The following is a 21,243-nucleotide window of genomic DNA, read 5'->3' as shown; positions in this document are numbered from 1 at the left end:
GAGAGAGAGGAATAAGGGTGAAGATGATGATGTGAGATTAAACACTGATGGTGCTATGGTGAACTGGGAAAAAAAAAAACTTTGGAGAAGATATAACTGGATCTTACTTGGATTTGAGAAACATTAAGAAAGTAATTATTCTGAAATAACTTTACAATTCTGCTATGGTCACCCAGAGTTGGGTCGGAGAGTGACCTTTTTCATATGTGGGACTAACTTTTTTATATAATTTCAATAAATGTGCTATGTAGAAAGAAAATAATCACACTGCTCTAAGAAAGAGCCATTAATGCTATTTTCTTCAAACCTTATTTTTTTGTAAATATATTTAGTCACGGAGTGTGGACAAACAACATGCTGTGCTTAACTATGATGCCTCTACGGATCAACACTTGGTGAAGGATTTGGGCAGCTTGAATGGGGTGAGTTAACATCAGAAATTGAAAGCTCCCTGTGGTCTTCTATATGTTTGATTTGAAATTTCTTCAAGCAATTATTAATTGTACATTAATATCTTTTTAATGCAAGATTGGAAATGGGGGAACATTCAGAAGGAAAATGTAGTCTTTGTAGGGTTTTTTCACTGCATGTTTTTTAAAGGGCTGCAGTTAAGTCCATTAATAAAAGGGTCCCGGCAGTAGGAAAAAAAAAATGGGAACAATAACAAGGAATATGTTATACTATGTATTTCAGAATTGTAGGAAAAAAAAACTTGAACATACTTAAAATCTTGAGTATACTTTAAAAAACACATTTAAACAAATGGGCTTAAAAAACCATTTTAATCTCTAAAATGTCTGATTAATATATGGGGTTTATTTCATATGCTACTCCTTTATTTTCTCCTGTTATGATACAGAAAAGAGTATTAAACTGTACTCCATGTAGGAAAAAAAATACATATGCAATAACCATGTTGTATGTAACTGTATTTTACTACTTCTGTATTTACATTTAGTTTTTCAGACTAGTTTTGGTTAAAATGTCTATGATTAATTTCTGTCAAGTGATTACAGGCTAATACAGGAAAAAAACAAACTTTATGAGCAAAGTAAACTTTCATGTGGCCTTTTACATTTTAAGGCTTTTCTAGGCATTGTGTATACAACAGTCTAGGTAAGCATTTTATAAAAGTTTTTGATATTACAGTAGATAATTAAAATATAATAACTGTCATATTTTTGTAACCCTTTAGATACTTCTTTATGAGCTGTTCATTTGCATTAGTTGTGGTTGTTAACTTTAAATGTTTTGCTGTGTCTTGAATGTGTACAGAATAAAATCACATGTCTGTGATTGCTTATTTGAATGAATATTTAGAAAGCTACTGATAGTGAATAGCTTTTTCAAATACTTAAAAAAATAGATGAAGAAATCTCAAGTTACTGCCTTTTCATCTTGAAGTGCATTTCAAAATAAAACTCCTGTCAGTCTGTCTCTATTAGCTTTTCTGTACTTTAGGTAACTAACGCAACCTTCCAAGGAGTCAGAGTCTCAACTGCATGTGAAACTACTGTAATCTGAAGGGCTATATCCTTTGAACAGTTGTAGAGATACAAGAGCTTTGGTCCTTAAATATTTAATATACCTCTGTGTTTTCAAAGTTGGTGCACTATTTCAAGGCAGTGATGAAAAATAAATTCAGCAGATGGAGATTTTTTGCTGAACCATTTGATTTTATTCCCTAGTTTTCTAACTCCTGTAGTCAATAGGCATACCTTCAGATTTTCGTTGCCTTGTCGCAGAACTGGAATTTAATAAATATATTTTAAAAGGCCTTCATTCATCTTTTTTGCCTTTGATAAAGCTTTTGGTGATTTGCTTTGCTTGATCTGATTAATTCTCAAGTTTGAGGTGAAACTTCAGTTGTTCTTGAACTGTTTACTCAGAGACATTAAAGGAACTCTTTCTTCCCACAGTTTTAGGACAAGGAATATTAAGTGTTAGGAGTTCAGTCCTTGCTCTTTGTCTTTCCAGTACTTTCCTTACTACCGCTTTCCCACTGTGCTTTTCTTACATACCTCTGCCTACCTGGTTTCAAGTTAAAAGAGAAAACACATTATTTTTGTAACTCCATACTTAACTGTGTGACAGAACAGTGTATGCAGTGCCTCAGTACCATGTGGTGAACTGCTAAATAGGCAGTAATTCTTTTAGTCTGTCTACTCTTTCCACTGAGAACACCACAACCAAATGCCTCATCTAGTGCTTCAGCAGCTTTTGCCTTTTCTTGTTTTGTATACTTCATCAAAAAATAAGATTTTCTTAGTATGTAGGACTAGTCCATTCCTGGTGTAATGCTGTTTAAACACTCAAAATAATTCAGAATTTAAGGGAGATGGCTACTACCAATGCATTTGAGTCTTATGAGTCTTAACTAACTTCACAAGCTGACCTATAATTGCACCTGATGCCCTAATACCTGAATATTCTTATGTGCGTGGTTGATTCACAGTTCAGTGAAAAGGCTACAGCACTCTTTATCCTGGACTTCTATATCTAGATGTTTTTGTCCTGGACATCTAAATTTGAAAATAAAGCAAAAGTAAATTTTGATCATGATGTAAAATGTTATTTCTGATAGTCTATCATGACTTATTCTAGACAATCCTGGTTTTCTTCTATTTTATACAAAAACAATGAAGCAGTTTCTCTTTTCTGAAGAAAATGTTTGCAGTTGCTAAGATATAATCTATTATTTCATTAGTGTCAACAGAATTCAACTATATTTTCTCCTGTGACTTATGAACTCAGAAATATACCAGAAGAAACATTAAACATCCATCGCCTTGTTACCTAACATTCTTTTCAGGAATATTTACGAGATAGCAAAGTCCTTTCACACTGGTGTTTCAAACTGCACTGTGAAAAGCTTGGCGAACTTTAGAAGGCCTGAAGACATTTGACCCTCATTATTTGAAGAATAAAACTTCAGAAATCATATGACTATATAAAGATGTGTATGGAGTGATTTAACAGGGGAAAAAGGGGGAAAAGGATTCCCTATTTATGTTATAACTAGCTTTTTCAAGCTAGTTTCTGTCTTGCATCCCAAAGCATGTGGTGAGATTTTAAAGCTCAAGTGGAAAAGGAACTGAGACTTGGTTGTTGTATACCATCAGCTCATTCATGGGGATGTCAGTGGACTGCACATGCTGTCTTTGGAGTTCTCTGAGTTGAGTATGCTGAACATGCAATTTCAGAACTCTGACCAGGGAGGAAAAGTGCATCCACACATAAATACACACATATCTGCAGGGTGACCTAAGTTTTGTTGGTTCACTACAATTCAGGTTGCCTTAAAGATAGTCTTCACATGGGTTTTTGCCCTGGACTCTCAAAATGTTAAAGTGAAATAAATATGCATTAAACATTACTCACACTAGCAAACCAGTAGATAGTTGTACCTTTTATTCTTATTTCTGTGGAAAATATTTTCTATGAGGTAGGTATTTTCTTAATAATGAAATAGGCATTATTTTCCTTTTGAAAAAGGAAATAAAATTGAACATCCTCTTACTGTTTTGGGGAAGGAAATTGTTTCTGTTTTTCCAGACTTCATTTAATGCTAGATTTGCATGAGAAAGACAGCCATTCAAAGATTCAGATTCTCGGCTTGCTTAATTATTCAAGTTTTTCTTTTGTGTGTGCATCCCTAACTTCCAAGTGCTTATAAAATGGCATATTTCAGTTGCTACATTCTTTAGATACATGTACATGTTGTTTTAGAATTCATAAGTTGGGTCATCCCGTGGAGTTGCAATATTCTGAGTCCCCAAAATTGGCACAAATCAGTAGTAAACATGACTTAGAAAGGCACCCTGGATATTTAATGTCCTGTCCTATCTGTGGTATTAACATGTAGTTGTTACAAAAAGTAAAAATGAACTGTACATTTTCTTTTTCAGTTATGGGAAAATATAAAACTGATAAATAATTCATAAAATAACACACAGGCCCATATCAGCTAATCCACAATTACATTTACCTTAAATTTGCCCTAAATTAAAGCTTCATTTTATATATTAAAATAAGATGAAGGAAGTAACACTGAGGAAAAGGAGACTTTTGACATATACCTCATTATTTCTTACAAGGAAGATACTGCATTCTTATAAATCCAGTTGTTACATCCTTTTCAGGTAAAAGAAGGGGCAAGATTTCAAGAAAGCCAGGGGAAAATGTTGGGGAGAGTAGCTTAGAGTGTAAATTATAGCTTCTTAATGCAGATTTAAATTGAGCCTGTTTAAGGCAAGTGCTGTGCAGAAGCTTTTTGTCAGCTCCCACTCTAGAAAGTTTCTTCAAGGATCTATATCTCTGAAAGTGACTTAAATATTATACAGAGTTACATTTACTGTTTTGATTGTGGGGTTTTTTGTAGCTTGATCTCTAATTTGTTTAATTGAGAGCTTAATATTCTATTCTGCAAAATTTGTCTTCACCCTTTTATATTTCTCTCTCACTGAATGAACTCATAAGATATTGACACAATTCAGTTTTCTTTGAAGGTAACAAATTCAGCTTAAGAAACACTTCACTTTCGTAGTAGTGAATCAGCCTCATTTGGAGAGTACTAGAAGCAGTGGTATGACTTGGGATAAGCAGAAGGGTTGTTTTGAGAGCTGCCTTTGGGAGGTGGCAGGTTCTTGGAGAAGTCTCTAACTAAAGATTTAAAGATCCCCTCCAATGGCAAAAGTGCAAGTTGTGGAAAGAGCACTCTCAGGTCCTGACACCCACTCCTACTTTAGTGTGTCATCATCCTTGGTTTCTGGTATTTGTAGTCACCACGAGCAATTGCAAGTGTTGCTGATGATCTCAACCTGGGTGGTTGGCCTGATGTTGACAGCCTTCCTTCCTTCCTAAGCTGGTAAATCAATCTTTAAAACACACAGGACAATTCTGATGAAGGAATAAACCATTTTCCCTCCTGGTTCTTTACAGAGGCTCATGCCTGATTCAGACTTTTATGTAGGTGACTTTATCCAGTTTTCTTTAGGGTTTGAGTTTTAAGCCCTATTTATGTTCAGGTAATTTTTTTCCCACTGAGATGAAATTGTTTTCCAGCTCTTCCAAATTGTATCTGAGATCCATTTTGACTTGAGTGTGTTATTTGTCCTTGCTGCCTCTGTAATTAGTCATTCTATATCTCAGGTGTTTTCTTGAATTTATACCACCAGGGTTTTTCAAATTCCTTGTTGTTTTTCACTGTTCTGTTTAATCTGAACCTTGAAATCACAGAGTGATGGATAATCTGTAGTGCCTGTAACAACCAACTGATATGGCTGGTGAAATTGGGCAAACCTTCAGGTACAGAAATCCTTCTCCAAATCACTGAAAGCTTGTTTGATATCTCCAACTATGTGATTTCAAGGAGAGGAGGATGATTTGCTGTACAGGACCTGAATTTTCAAAAGGTATTGTCAAGACTATGAAATTTGCTCTGCTTTGCTGCTAGCTGTTATAACAATGTTATTTTTGCTTACAAATATTGTTGTATCTACTCTTTCAAGAGTTGCAATATATTGAATTCTTATGGCTGATTTTTAGAGTTACTCAGATGTACTGTTTCCATGTTTTAAGTCCTTTGACAATGATTAGAAAAAAGCTACCTCAGAACTCTCATATCCAGTGCTAAATGCTGTACAAATCAATCAATTCTGACAGCTAATTGGGATTGAAAAAGGAGATTACAAGAAAAATGATAAGTAGAGATGCTAATTTGAGGGAATATTAATCAACAATTTACTAAATACTGTTAATAAGATAAAACTTGGAAGAAAATTTACAAGGCTGGTGTAGTGTCAGCAACATGGTTAGCAGTTGGTGTTTTACTTTTTTTTTTGGCATATTTTGTAAGACAGGTGGCAGTTTACGTTTATAGTTCCCTGCTGAATCATCAGCAGAAAATTTGTGGTGCTGAAAGCTTTCTTATAAAATTATTTATGAGATGTTATTTTATTTTTTGGAAATTTAACAATATTTTTTTCTGTCCTCATTTTTTTTTCTGTAGACATTTGTGAATGATGTGAGGATTCCAGAACAGACATACATCACTCTGAAATTAGAAGATAAATTGAGATTTGGATATGATATCCTTGCCATAAAATGCAGTGTCTGGACACAGTTTTCTTGTTAAAAGTGTGGTTGTGTTAAGTGAAGGATTCTCATGCTGCGTGAGAAGGAACTTTGAAATATTTATTTCTCTCATTACTACAAAAATGACTATATTAGAAGAGTCTAGAAAACTGTATCTTGGTCTGAACTGTTGATAAAGTACATTTCATTGTCTCTCACTGCAAGAAACCTCAACTTTCAATTATAGTTTAAAATCTAGTGCGTATCTTCTGTGTTACTAAGAAATATTAATTTTCTTTGAAGCAAATGCACAAATATTTTTATCATGCAATTGTGTGTGAGTAGATAAGATTGCAAGTAATTTTTCAGCAAAGGATGGAATGAAAAAAACTGTTTACATTATTACAACATTAAGGTATCAACTCAGTGTTCTGTTTACAAGTACTAAATAATTTTGTTGTGCATTTACTTTGATAAGTATGATAGCACATGATAGTCCTAACAATGGCATATTTGTAAAAGCTGTCACCATTCCAGTGGCAGAATAGTCTGCTCAACTTGCTTTTTGGTAAACTCCTTGTGCATTCAGAAATTTTTCAGTATTTTCCTTATCATTTCCTACATACTAATCTTTTTACTGTTGTCAGGGGAGAGATGAGAGTCCCTGAAGAAGCACTTAAGGTAACAATGTGCAGTTCCTGGATGTTCTTCTGTCATTGTGTAGTTATTGGTAACATAGGTGTTCTTTTCCCACTTTTTGAGGGTTTGTGTTTTTTTTGTTTTTCTATATAATGTCATGTAGCATGAAAAATTCACAAGCCAACTCCAGTTATCCCAAAAATCCTCAGAGGCAGAGGGATCGAAACAAAGCAGCTCCAAAAGCCCGGAGTCCAAGGTAACAGACTCCACAGCTGAAGTGCACCACAAAACTACAGAAGCACTAAAATCTGAAGAAAAATCAACGGGTAAGGTTCATTTTTTTAGCTGCAGAAGCACAAAAATTTGGAAAGGATGTTAATTTGCTTTGGTAGGATGCTTGTGAAATTACACATGCGAAATTTTAAACAGACTTTAAATAAGAACTTTTGGAATTGAATTTCTGCCTTTTTTACAGTAGCATCCACATAAACTTTTAAAGAGAGATTTAATCAGCACCTATAAGATTTTTGCATGTCTCTTTTCCAAAATCACAAGCTTGCAGCATTTGTGGCAGGAAACTGCTATTTTTTGCAGTTTAACTGGAAGTATTTGTTCAGAAACAGTTTGTACTTTCTACCATCAGCTGTTTTGTTCACTTGGTTGGTTTGTTTTCTTTTGTTTTCCTTTTTAAATGGGTGGGAGTTTTATGCGTTTTATACTTAGTAGCATTCATTGTTATATGCATCAAGATAGAATCTAAGTGGTCTGTTGTGGTTTAAAAATTTGTAGCTACTGCAGCTTCAGTCTTGTTTTTACATCATCTTTCATATTTATAGAAGGTGTCATGGTGGCTCTGCTGCAGGCATCTTAATTTTGTGGAGGTTGTACTGCATCCAGCTCAGGGGCCTCCAATATAAGAAGGACATGGACTTGTTGGAGCAAGTCCAGGAAGAGCCACAGAGATGATCAGAGTAGACGGATTGAGAAAGATGGAGTTGTTCAGCCTAGAGAAAAAAAGTCTTTGGAGAGACCTTATAGCAGCCTTCCATTACCTAAAGGGGACTTAAAAAATAAGAGGGAGAGCAAATTTTACACAGACAGATAATGATAAGACAAGGGGGAATGATTTTAAACTGAGAGAGGTGAAATTGTGATTAGATGTTTGGAAGAAATTCTTTACTGTGAGAGTGTTGAGCCACTGGAACAGGTTGCACAGAGAGTTTGTCGATGCCCCATCCATGTCAGTGTTCAAGGTGGGGTTGGATGGGGCTTTGAGTAACCTGATCTGGCAAAAGGTGTCCCTGACCATGGCAGATCCCTTCCAACCCAGACCATTCTCACATTTTGTGATAAACTTCAGCATGAGGCTTGCTGAAATGCAGTGGAGATAACCACAAGAATAAGAAAGGAATCAGGTGTTGTTTCCTTATTATGGAACTGTCTAGGTCTCATTTCTTATGTCAAGGCTGTGCAGTTTTGTTTAGGTTTAATGTACTCCTCCAGAAGATACACTTCAAAGAATTCTCTTCCTTTTATGTAAGATTCTGTGGTACAACTAATTAACCTGTTTGTTTTGTTGGATGATCTAGCATCCTATGAAGGGTACATGAAGTACCATAGTGGTTTTTTTTTTATTCTCATCTTCTGTTTTTCTTTTCACTCTTCCAGAAATAAGAGTCAGACCTAATAATGGTGATTTATATTTGGGTGCAATTCTCAGAAGCTTATAGGGGGTTAATTCTCTCACTGTTGCTATATATATGCATAGCTGTCTACTATTGCTAATTCAGTGCTAATTCAATCATAGAATGGTTTGGGTCGGAGGGGATCTTAAAGATCATTTTCTTGCAACCCCTGCCGTGGGTGGGGACACCTTTGCCAGATCAGGTTGCTCAAAGCCCCACCCAACCTGTCCGTAAACACTTCCAGGGATGGGGCGTCCATGAATTCTCTGGGCAACCATTAAGTTTTTAAAAACAACTCAGTATTGACTAAAACTGTTCAAAAAAAGGATGTACCTAATGTCAATTATATTGAAACTTTTGGCATGTCTATGAAATCATCCTTGGAATGCAAGTGTATAAAGCATTGAAAAAAAAAGTTGAAATTCATAATAGCTGAAGTAACAGACAAGCTCCTAAGCAAGATTTGAACAGATCATGGTCTTTTACATAAAGACTCTATGAAGTATATTCAGAACATATGTGCGATGCTAGAATAGCTAAATCTCTGTAGGGTTAAATATTCTTCCAAGAGGTCAGGTCAAACCTAATCCAGTCAGTTTATCAGCAGAGTAGAAATCTTCATTATATGAGGTTTTTTTCTTACTTAGTCTTTGCATTTAAATATATTTAATCACATGTATACATTTTATGTCAAAAACAGCACTTTTAATTGTACTATAATTTAACTAATACCTATAAAAAACCCCCAACCTTTAAAACTGGTTGAGCTCAGTAATGTTTTACACTCAAGGTAACTTTCAGCACTGTGTAGTAGCTGTCAGCAATTTGGAACCTTGGCAACATTGCAAAATTTGATCAGTTTTTCATGCAATGAGTTCAGATTTCACTGAAAGGTCAGTGTGGGTAAGAATGAGAGTCTTCTCACAGAAATAGTAGCAAACAGCTTTTAGGAATGTACTGCTATCCTTATGACTTCAAACTGAAAGAAGAAATAATGTTTACAGATATATCAGGGTGATAATAAGAGATGTCAGCTGCCTTTGCATAAGCATTTGTGCCAGAAGTTTTGATCAGGTCGTTAGTAAGCTTTTATATTTAGAACCCAGATCAGTTAGCCAGCCTCCAAGTTTGTTTTGTATTTAGGCAAATGCATGCAACCGTTTCACTTCAACTTCCAGGAGAAATGATCCAAACAAATTACTTTCTCTTCATGTTACTTTAACCTAAATATCACAAGTTAACGGGAAAGTAATTTCCTCTGCTTTGGGCTAATTTATAGATCTTTCTGCCATGCCTCGTGGGACACCCTTGTATGGACAGCCAGCCTGGTGGGGTGACGATGAAGCTGATGATAAAAATGTTTGTAAGCAAGATAGCAAGAATGAAGAAAAAACGCATGAGACAGGGGCTTCAGGTAAGTGTTGTCTTATTTTTGTGTGTTTTTTTCTCTTTACTCTTTATATATACTGCATATATTCCTAAGTAGGGAACTAAACAGGTATTAATGTGTGGAAGTTTCATGGTGTGCAAGATGAAAGCCTAATAAAATTCAAGTTAGTTTTTAAAAACATTTTGTGAGAAACTGTGGATTTCCTGAGACCAATTTAACATAGAGTGTGTCAGTTTTCTAGGGTATAATACAATTGTCTTTAGTAGGTATAGCAAATAACATTACCTGATCTAGTGTCTTCTTTTTCAGTTTAATCCACATCTGTCATTTTATGTGCATGGGGATATTTTATCATAATAATTTCTGAGAATGAATGGTACTGGTTTAAATTTGTATTTGATTTTTAGCTATATAAGGTGATCTGTGCTAACATTGTCTTTTGTAATTCAATAATGCTGTATTAGTGGGAACTGCATTTCTTAATTCTTGCAGTAAAGATTTGTATAGTCTGAAGTTAAACTGGTAATGTTTATTTCCCCATAATACAGACCCTTTTATTTGTTAGCTTGTCTAGACACAGTGTGTGTTGCCAAAATTTCAATCTCGGTGCCTATAATTAGGCTTTTATCTATCATCAGGCATATAAATAAAGTGACTGCTATTCTAATAAAGAGAGTAACCTTAAAAGTTACTCAGGTTATGACAAAATTCAACCATGTTTGTTTAGCTCTTTAGACATGCATTTAAGATCCAACAGTTTTAAAAGTTTGCAGTTTTTTAAAGTACTTTAATTGAGGAGAGAATTTCTCTCTTCCTGTCACAGGAGTAAAGTCTGAAATGTAAAATTAAACTAAATGAACATTTCAATGTAGTGAAGTCAAGATATTTGGAATCAACTTTTTGCCATGGCCTTTAGTGACCTTTTTCATAGTATTCCAAAGCTGTCATGACTCAGACAGTAAAGTAAGTCCCTTAAGATTAGGACTAGTAGAAAGAAACCAGAGGAAATCATTTAAATTACCATTTTTGTGCAACTTAAACAACTTTGTCACACATAAAAAAACTGCATCATAATTCAGGGCAATCATACAACACTTTCTTATTTGCTTGTCTTTTTGATGAAAAACATCTACTGTACACAGCTTGAGTAGAGTATGCTATTGTGTGCTCCTGTGGGGGCTTTTTAACTACAGGTTTAATATCCAACATTAATAATTTATAGCTTCACAGTTCAAATCTTGTCTAGAAATGTGTTCTTCAAACACTTCTGAGCATTCCTAAGGAACAGAAATTTTGTTCCTGTCGGCAATAATAATGAGAGACAATGACTGGTAGATGTTTTTCCGCTTCCATTTTTGGCAACAAAAAGGAAAAGTGCAAATGCCGTAATTTACAAAGAAAAATAATTAAGTTCTTGCTTTTGAGTTGTGTCATTGATGCACTTGCTAGCCATATGATTTTCCCTACTTCCCAGATTGCAGGGAAGCATTAACTATTGGCTGTGAAACCTTTGACTAAGTATCTTGTTGTACATGCCAAAACAGGGATGGTAAATTCTCTAGTATCTGTGTTTTTGTTACTTAGACGTCAGTGTCTGTAGCAAACTAATATAGCAAAAGTAAGAATTCATTAAGTTTTTCGTACTCATGTGTATCTATCTACATTATTTTAATCTAAAAAACGTGCATATTGTTTGCCCTCGTTAAATATGGGATTATTAAAAAATAATAACCCAAAGTCTGTGGTGTTAATGTGATGCCATGCCATTAACAAGGTATGAGACATGATTCCAGCTTCTATTTAGTAGTGTCTGTTATTTTTTTATAATTTTAAATTGCTTTCTCAGAAGCAATATTGGATCGAACGGTTTACATGCTCTTGTATTTTTTTAATCAAGAGATTTTTCAGCAAGTGATCAGTGCTTCTATCTTAGTTCCTGAGGTCCAAGAAAAATAAGATTCCAACTTCATCTCAAACTAATCACGAAGATGCCATCTGTTTCAATAGTAGACAAAAATAAGTTTGTTCTAGACAGATCTTCGGGGGTGTTTTTGACATGATTTGCCTTAGCTAAGTCATCATAAGGTAAATGATGAACAGAGAAAATGGATTAATATTTTCTAAATTATTTAAATTTGTTTATTTCTTTTCCATACATATATACTCACTATAAAAATTAAATTTGGGCCCAAAGCCTTCTTAGGAAATACACCTTTTTTTTTTTTTTTTTAAATATTGCAAATCCCTTTTGTGTTTGTTGTTGTTTCATCATGAATTTATCTCTGAATAGTATTGATCTAAGTGGAGCGTAGGAATAGCTTTGTTTTGTGAAACTGAAAGACTCATAAATCTGTAAGAATGGAATTCAGCTCAAGTAAGCACATACTAAACAAAAGCGTATGTGAAATGGTGTAGGAAGACACTGCTGGGAAAAATCCAAAACCAGGTGTTTTTGTAAAGCCTTTTAATTTACCAGGATGTAGAACTAAAATCACTTATGTAGACAAATGATTTATTTGTCTTGATCACTTAATCTCTAAGTAGACATTAGGTGTATATTCTACTAATCTGGTTGTTGACTAATTTTTAGTACTTATAGGTATTTTTTAGTAGTGTTGGCAGAGAGTCTGAGAAGGCAAACCTGCTAAGAGTTGACATTTGCTTCTATGGACACAATTCCTCAATCTCAGAACACTATGTCTGTATAGAAGCAGGCGAAAGGTTTTTTGAATGTTTTCATGAAATTATGGAATTAAGTCATAAGCTTTTTGGGCCCCTTTAGCCTACAATTACATGCCATGAAAACATTAACTTATTGTCAGCAAGTTGGTATGTATTATTTTCTTCATGTGCTTAGGTTTTATAATGTAGATCATTGTAATGATGGGGAATCATTATAAAGAAACATTTGTAGAAAAGAAAATTAAAAACTTCACAAGACTGTTGTGTTTAGTTATTTTTAAAATATAAGTGAACTTTAATAACAAATGCTCAAGATTGATGCAGTTAGTTATTTTTCCATGGATTAAATTAAGTGATTAAAATACTGATTTGGGACACGCTTCTTGATATAAACACCTAGAAGTAAGTGCATTACAGGTAAATTCTTACGCTAAATAAAGTGATAGTGTTTTAACAAATTAATTCTATTAAGTATCTGCATCATGCTTTAATGATTTAGTACATGATTATTCACTGAATAGAAAAGAAGGCATGAATTCTGAGAGATGGGGCAAGGTTTAATGAGGAGATAGAAGTGGGAGATTTGTTTCTGCTAAGCCAACTATAGACAATTAATCTTTACAGTGTCAAGTTAATAAGATTATTTCAATGTTACTGTATTTCTGTCACAACAGAAACTAATGAAAATTATTTGCAAACAGAACAGGATAGCCTGGAAAACTTTAAAAAGAAAAAAGCAATGTTTTTTTACATGCATGTTGCTGTAATTTAATGACCCACAGATCTACTAGTCCATATTAAAATGAAGAGCTGCACGTACACCTCTGGTGTGACTTTATGCTGCAGCTGTTAAATGTTCATGTTATTGGCAAATTTATTGGGTATGTAATTATTATTATTATTGCCATGTGTTATACTCTCACTTCCTGGAAAAGCAAAAACAACACTCTGTGCAGATCTCAGTAGTAGCTGTAGAATTTTTCTTCAATGCCTTTACCAGAAATCTAAGACAAGAGAAGGACGTTTTTAAGCAGACTCGAAGAATCTGAAGTAATTTTTTCTATTTGATATGAAGCATTCTTTTAATTTCAGTGTTGCATAACGATATGTCAGATTAAACATTCCTTACGTTTAAGAAATAGTGTCATTTTCAGGTAAAGAAGGCTGAGAGTTATTTTTGAAATACCAGTGTAATCAGTGTGTATAGGAGATTGCACACACTGTAATGTGTGATGTTGAATCATTAACAGTACTAACATTATTATTATTATTAACTATTATTAATTATATAATAGTATTAACAGTAAAATTTCTGGAAGCTTACTCTAGAATTTTGCTGAGTTTTGACATGGACTGTGTGCAAGTGCTGCATATGTAAGACTTGTTTTGCAAAGCTCTAGCAGCAAATCTGTGTGGCATGTCATGGGGAGCTTAGAGAACCTTTTAGAGCTGTCACACCAATATATTTAAGTAAAATTAGTTCTGCCTTTTTTTCACTTCAACTGCTTTAAAGCAAGTAGTTGAGTGATTTATAATGAGAGGTGGAGATTTATATACAATGCTGGTTTATATTTTTTATTTTGAGAGAGCAATTTTGATATGTTTTCATAAGACTGGTTATGACAACATTAAAAATTATATGTATTTGTTTCAATCTTTAAAAAATGAAAAATGTGATTCAGCCTTAGAGCAAAAAAAAAAAAAAGAATCTAAATGGTAAGTGGGAAATAGTATGAAGAGAAAGAGAAAGGAAAAAAAAGAAATTCTATTAAGCACTTGAAAACACTAACCTCAGCTTTTTTCGTTACACATATCATTGCACAGTGCCAAATAAAAAGCTAACATTAAAAATATTTTGGGATTTTGTGTACATATGATATCTTGGCTGCTTCTTATACCTATTGCAAATATATTGCTCTGGGTTTACAGACATTTTTTCAACAAGTGCTTTGTGAATTCCACATCATTTTCTTTTACAAGTTTTATTCTTAAAGTTGTATTTTTAAGGCAGAAAGAAAAGAGTACTACTAAAAACCTGAAGACTGGGAAAAATATTTTCTGAGGTTTCCTTTTTTGCAGATGATAATATATTCATATTCACAGACAGTTTTTTGCATATCTGATAGCTTATGTTGAATGGTACAGACACTTATGATATTTCTTGTCCAGGTTGGCAAGTAAAATTTTCAGATTCTGACTGCTTGGTTGTGTAACTTGAGAAATAAGACTTCAAATAACCCCAAAGTCCTACAAAGTGTAATCAGCTCTGCTAATGTTACAAAGTGAATGTTGCTTTTCTGATGATCATCTCTGAATAGGATAGAGTAGAATAGAATCAAATCAAATTACCAAGTGTGGAAGAGACCTTCAGAGTCATCCAATCCCACCATCCACCCAACACCACCACTGTAACCCCTAAACTACTAAACCAAATCATGCAGCTCCAGATCCAGATGCATCTTGTATACCTTCAGGGGTGGTGACTCCACCGTCTCCCTAGGAAACCTATACCAATGCTTGCACACACTGTAATTTTTTTTTTTTCTAATATGTAACGTGGATCTCCCCAGTCTCAGCTTAAAGCCATTTCCTCTGGTCCTCTCACTGCAGGAAGAGCAGAGGAGACCAGTCCCCACCTCACTACCACCTCCTTTTAGGTGTTTGTAGAGAGCCATGAGGTGGCCCCTGAACCTCTTCTTCTTGAGACTAAATAAACTTGGCTCTCTCAGCCTTTCCTCATAAGACATGTTCTCTAGTAAAGGATCTCCCTCAATCTCCCTTTGGTTAAGCCTATGATTTCTCAGATATTACACCATTTCCCTCCTAGCCTCACCCAGACTCACTGTTTCATTAACAGTCTCACTACACATGTGTAGCAGCTACCAAGTATTCGCCTTATAGAAGGAGTTGCATAGTTGTCTTTTTAGAATGAGAGATCTCTATGGACAGATATCCTGCTACTTTTTTCTGCCCCTTTCCTTTCATTCTTACCAGTTCAATCTCTTCAGTCCCTGAAGAGATTGCAATTCAAAACCTACCTGTCTCCTCATTTTCCCAAAACACGCTTTCAATTCCATGCAATTGTCTTTTTTGCTATACAGGTACTCTGCTTGTTCTATTTAAAATAATATAGAGCTGTGATTACTGCTATCTTCAGTACTTGCTTGAGGGTTTTCTCTTAAAGTTGTTTGTATTTATTCCTTCATCTTGGCAGATGACATTTTATAATAGGATTTCAAAGGTAAGGCTATTTTATAGATCACTGTCTGTAATATTTAGAAAGTTGTAAGGACTTGCATTTAGAATTTGGGTGAAAAATACTGAAGAATGGTTCAGATCAGGATCTATATTAATTTTTTGTTTTCCTCATTGTTTTCAATTGCTTATTCTAATAAATTCTGATGTATTTAACTCTTCTAAAAGTGCAAGTACTTCAGACTGAAAATAGGATTTTAAAGTAATTAAAATTAACTTATATTTCAGATATTTTTCTTTAAATAATTCTACAAATTTTTCTAGTTCAGTAAAATTTACAATTTAGTTGTTCACTTTCTCACTTCTTTTGATTAAACTGTCGTAATTTAGATTCAAACTATATTCTAGCATCTGTTTAATTAAAAATATTGGAATCGAATACAGTGCATATCATCATAGTATAAACTGATTTCAGGTGTTAAATTTGGTGCAGGCAAGTTTCACATGGAAAATTTTTTCATGAAGTTCTTCAATAATGCTGACAAACCAGTGTTAGAGATCCCCTCATTGCCATACATCTGATGCAGATGGCTAAAATCTTATGATTTTCAAAAGATGTTAATGAACCGCTATTTCATATCTACTGAAAAATAATGGGTTTTTGCGTGGCCAGTAGGTTGCTGCTGCCTTGCCCAAAAGTAGAAATATTTCTCAGAACACACTGTATTAGCTAGCTTTCTTTTGAAGGAGCATTGAACACTTGCTTAATTTGGAATTGAAATTAAATTGGAATTGCATAAAATTGTAGACTCAAAACTCTGAACAGAACCATGGGGGAAAAAAACATAAGGTATCTATGAATTGGCTCTGTGGTGGATTACTCTCCTGCTCGTTGACAGTGTTTCATATTGTAAGGATCCAGGCTCTAGATTTGATCCTGCCAGAGCTTGATCCATTCCAGCTTGTTAGCTAGATGAAAGAAATGGAAGGTGATGGTAGTTTACCTAAAATCTAGGAGCTGTAAAGTGTGATTTTTGTTCATTTCTGTACATTTTCTGTATAAACATAGAAGCTCTTTTAATGACCTTTGCATCAATAAAATAGATTTGTTCTATATTGTGTGTCTGCTGGCATAATTGTTTTCAGGAAGGGTACTTAAAAGGCATTCTGTTTCCCAGGGAGAGGAGTAGTGAGGTGCTGTTGAAGTGCCTGAAAACTGCCCCACAGACGTAAGGTAGCTGATAGTGCAGTGAAAAGCATTAGCTAGGGAATTCTTAGAATGCAACAGCACAACAGAAAAAACCTGTCTGAATTCTGAACATCTTTTGTGTTTCCAACAGCTATTATTAGAAAAAAATTACTGAAAACAGCTGTATTACTTGCATCACAATTATTTTATCCAGTTAGCATCCAAACATGGCAATAATAAAGAATGTGTACTATCTTTGTTTTCTCCCCATAACATCATTAGTGTTTTAACTTTACCAGCTATTATTCTTTCACTTTAAAAGTATATTTCTCTACATCAAATTGCCATCCTTGTTTTTTGTTTTGGGTTTTTTTTTAAGTTTTTTCTAAATCCTCACTAAATGCCTTTGTTTGTGAGGAACAGCCTAGGTGCATTACACCATCCTGCATCCTTTACCCATTAAACTCCTGACTTCAGTATAAAGGTTTGTGTTGCTCCCTTATTGCACAGCAGTTTCATAGACAAATATTAACTGTCTTGGCTGATATAGTGTGGCTGTTTTTAGCACCAGAAATCTATTAATTGCAGTCTTATTTCTTTACTTGGCAACCTGAAATGATTTCTTGAACGTCTTAATGCGGTCCATGATAAATCATGTAGGAGCTATTCAGAATTCTTTCATTGCAATCTAACCTGCCATTGCTGCTAACACCTCCAACTTCTGTTGCTTTTAGCACATCTCCGTACTAGATATTTTGGCTGGCGTACTTGTTCATGAAATGCAACCAGAAAGTGTGTTTTCTTAAAGGCATTTCTTAAAATTTCTTAAAATTCTTTGCTGCAACCACAGGAAGCATTAACCTTCGTTCAGTTCAGCTATACAGTGGAACTTGAAATTACTACCCTGTGCTTTTTCCATATTCTGCTTTCTTTAGCCATTGAGAGCATGGCTTGGTAACATTCTGCATGTTTCCAGCTACTGTTTCTTTTTCTGTTCATGTACAAATTATGGAAACAAGTAAAATAAGAGCAGATGACAGCAGGATTTAGATCTATTCTTTGGTTTTATCCGTTGTAGAAACATAAGTGTTTGAATTCCAAAACACTTTCCCGTGCTTATCAGTGTTAAACTTTTCAAGCCAAAATAACTGTTTATTTTTCATTAATGTGTGAATTGTTTTTCTGAAGAATTTTACCAAACAAAATTATACTAGTATCCACTGCAAGAGATGGAAGCCAGACCAGTAGCACATGTTTTTGGGCACCTTGATTCTCCAGTAGTTTGGAATTGCTATAATCTCAACTATGTATCTGAGGTGATTTATCTGTTTTCCATGTTCAAATAACTGATCTGACCTTTGCATCTTTTAATAATATTTGGAGTGCACTCTGACAAATTCTTGGTGAGATTTTTGCCACTTTATATACCTTACAACTGAAGTTCAAACTGTCTTTTCCTTAATACTTTTTATATGTAATTCTGGTATTGTTTTTCCAGAACTACCTTGCTCAATCTTCTCCACAGTCTTACTGTTTATTCCAGAAATTACTCAAGTGGCCTTTACAGGAGTTCAGAAAATTCTTGAAGAACCTGGCGTTCCCAAGTATTGTGAAATCTATTTTTTTTATTTTTCTTAATAGGAGGCAGCACAGATGCCAAGCAAGCTGAGGAGCAGTCTGCATCTGCAAGTGAAGAACTTTATCCTTTCTGTAGGGAGCCAAGTTATTTTGAAATCCCTACCAAAGAATTCCAGCAAGCTTCACAGGTAGCAGAGAGCACTATTCATGAAATTCCAACAAAAGACACCCAAAGCTCCCATGCAGCAGCCACAGGGCATGCTTCCTTTACCATTGAATTTGATGACAACACTCCAGGAAAAGTGAAGATCAAAGATCATGTGACAAAATTCACATCGGAACAGCGTCACAAGTCAAAAAAGCCTTCTTCCTCCAGTGGTCAGGACCTCCCTGGGCTTCAAACGGTGATGATGGCTGCAGAGAGCAAAGTAGCAGATTGGCTAGCACAGAACAATCCTCCTAGAATGATATGGGAACCAACAGAGGAGGATTCCAAAAGTATTAAGAGTGACGTTCCAGTATACTTGAAGAGGCTGAAAGGTAAAGTGAATGATTCCAGCTATGCTTGTTTCTGAAAGCAGCGATTCCTCAATAGCATCCAGTGAGAGGATCCCTGAGCCCTTGCGGAGTTCAGTTCAAATGACAAGTACTCCACATGTGCTCAAGGATCTGGGCTGGGAAATTTTATTGCAGTATTAAGTCTTAAAAAGAGGATAAGAAACCAAACACTAAATCCTCTTACAGTGAGTGTAATAGTTAGAGATATTCTAGTACAACTGAAAGCATCAGCTATTTAAAACATTGATCTTGAAAAGAAGGAAAAACCCCAAACCTTAGTTAAATTTTATTTATTTCAGTTTTTCCAGTGCATTAGTTTAAAAACCTGAATTTCTTTTTAGAATCAAAGCTCTGAAGTTCAATTTATGCTTTTAGCAACTCTTTCAAAAGCATATATTCTGTGAATATTCATATGCTTTAAGAAAATAATTTATGGCAAAGAATACATCATGAAATTACTCTGCTTAAATGGATCATATTTGATGAAGTCAGGTTTGAGTCAGAAATCTGAAATAAACCGAGACCTTCAGTTTTTATTTAAGCTCGTGGAATATTGTATTTATAAGAGTGCTGCTCTTGAATGGAGTTCCAAGTGATTATAAATCTTCATTTACTGCAGACAGTGACATTTCAAATAAAATTAAATCAAATGTTAAATATGGTAAGTGTACTTTCTTTTGAATGCCACTTAGCAGAATAGAGAAAAAAGTAGTTTCAGTGTTCAGATGAAGACTGCAGTGCCATTTGAACTTTCAAAATGAAAGCTTCTGAAGAACTTGTTCAAGTCTCTCTTATTTTCTGTTTTCAGTTTCAGTGGGTTAACCCTGCAATTCCCATTTTCCTTGATTCTGCAACATTATTATGTCTACCTCTTAAACTAGCTAGGACTTGGTACAACATGCTCTTACTCATCAAAAAATCTGCTTTTTAAGGCTGACCCTTTCAAATTAAGCTAAAAATAAAATTCTGAAAACAGAATTTTATTGATGTGCTAGCATTAAAATAATAGTTTATTATTTCTTCCAGAGTATGTCACAGAACAGAATTCTTTCATCTTCATGGTACTGTATTGTGTTCATGAACATTCTTTAAAATATTAGCCATGACACTTCAATAAATAGGAAGTGGCTTTGTTTATAATCCTTTTTCTGGCAGAAACTTCTCAAAGTCTGATTAATTTTCATCTGAAAGAGGTGTAAGTTATGGGGTCCATATGGCCATAGTAAATATCTGAATTTTGTAATCTTCTATGAGCTGTTTGTATTCTCACTCATTGCTTGTATTTTTCAGTAAAGAATATACCCAGCTGCTTTGAGAATTCAATTTTTTTTAAAAACCCCAAAACTTATTGGTTTTTTGTCCTCAATTTTTCTTACAATATTCTGTAATAAAGTGCCACTACTATAATTATATGACTTTTACTGTGGTGTTAATTTTGTTTACTATTATTATTTGTAAATATATGAACCATCCCATAATTTTTGTAGGCACTGTTCAAAGAAGTAGAAAACAGGAATGTAAGCTGGGGATTTCAGCTGTGTTTTCAGTGCTGTTATTCTGATAAGTAACATTAGCCAATATTTAATTACTATTTAACTGTATAATAGCTGTGTAGCCTATTTTAAGTGAGAAAGCATAAAGAAGCTATCCTCTTGAGAATAAAAAAAAATTACAAATTGTACATTCTGTATATGCATGAGTAAGATTTGATCCAGAAGGGTTCAAAGAACGTGAAACTGTTCCTTCCCAGGAACTAAGCTAAGACTTAGGAGCATAGACACTTTCACTGTACATGAAGTTGCTCTGTGTTAAATATGACTTACAACGTGTAACTATCCAGCCTTCCATGCTTACCTTTTCGGGTTTCATTGCAAAGTGTATTTGTAGGAGCATACGTGTTTTATTAAATAATCCTTATTCATAGATGTCAAAGTAGTTTGTGGAATGAATAAGTAATAGCCATTTTACATGGATACATCAGGTGCTAAGTGGGGTGAATGATGGAAAAACTCATTGTTCTTCTTGGAAAGAGTAATAAGGAATTCAATTTTCAGTAGACATTTCTCATGATAAACTATTGTAAATGTGGGAGGAATCCAGCAATTGAACTGTGACTTTCAGTGTTTTATTTCCACTACCAGAAGGGCTATTTTAAGGGTTTCTTTTTCCTCTTCACCCTGCCTAGAAGTTAGTAGTCATCTGTAATCAACACACTGTGTAACAAAATTAATATAATTCAAAAACAAACTGTT

The 21,243-nt window shown here is 34.4% G+C and overlaps 1 protein-coding gene across 11 annotated transcripts in view; it reads left to right on the top strand.

Moving 5' to 3' along the window:
• Positions 1-21,243, top strand: part of CEP170 (centrosomal protein 170) — a 103,441-nt gene that overhangs the window by 33,160 nt on the left and 49,038 nt on the right. For all 11 annotated transcript variants that reach the window (XM_027887286.1, XM_027887283.1, XM_027887284.1 and 8 more), the window contains 6 exons: positions 333-422; positions 6,011-6,089; positions 6,698-6,756; positions 6,878-7,040; positions 9,679-9,813; positions 18,497-18,973. In XM_027887286.1, the coding sequence (XP_027743087.1) occupies positions 333-422; positions 6,011-6,089; positions 6,698-6,756; positions 6,878-7,040; positions 9,679-9,813; positions 18,497-18,973 (1,003 nt within the window). The remainder of the gene's footprint in view (positions 1-332; positions 423-6,010; positions 6,090-6,697; positions 6,757-6,877; positions 7,041-9,678; positions 9,814-18,496; positions 18,974-21,243) is intronic.

The sequence above is a fragment of the Empidonax traillii genome, unplaced genomic scaffold, assembly GCF_003031625.1.
Source record: "Empidonax traillii isolate 1590-97213 ecotype Southwest subspecies unplaced genomic scaffold, ASM303162v1 scaffold206:size1282135, whole genome shotgun sequence".
Taxonomy (NCBI): Eukaryota; Metazoa; Chordata; class Aves; order Passeriformes; family Tyrannidae; genus Empidonax; species Empidonax traillii.
This window is presented reverse-complemented; position numbering and strand designations above follow the sequence as displayed.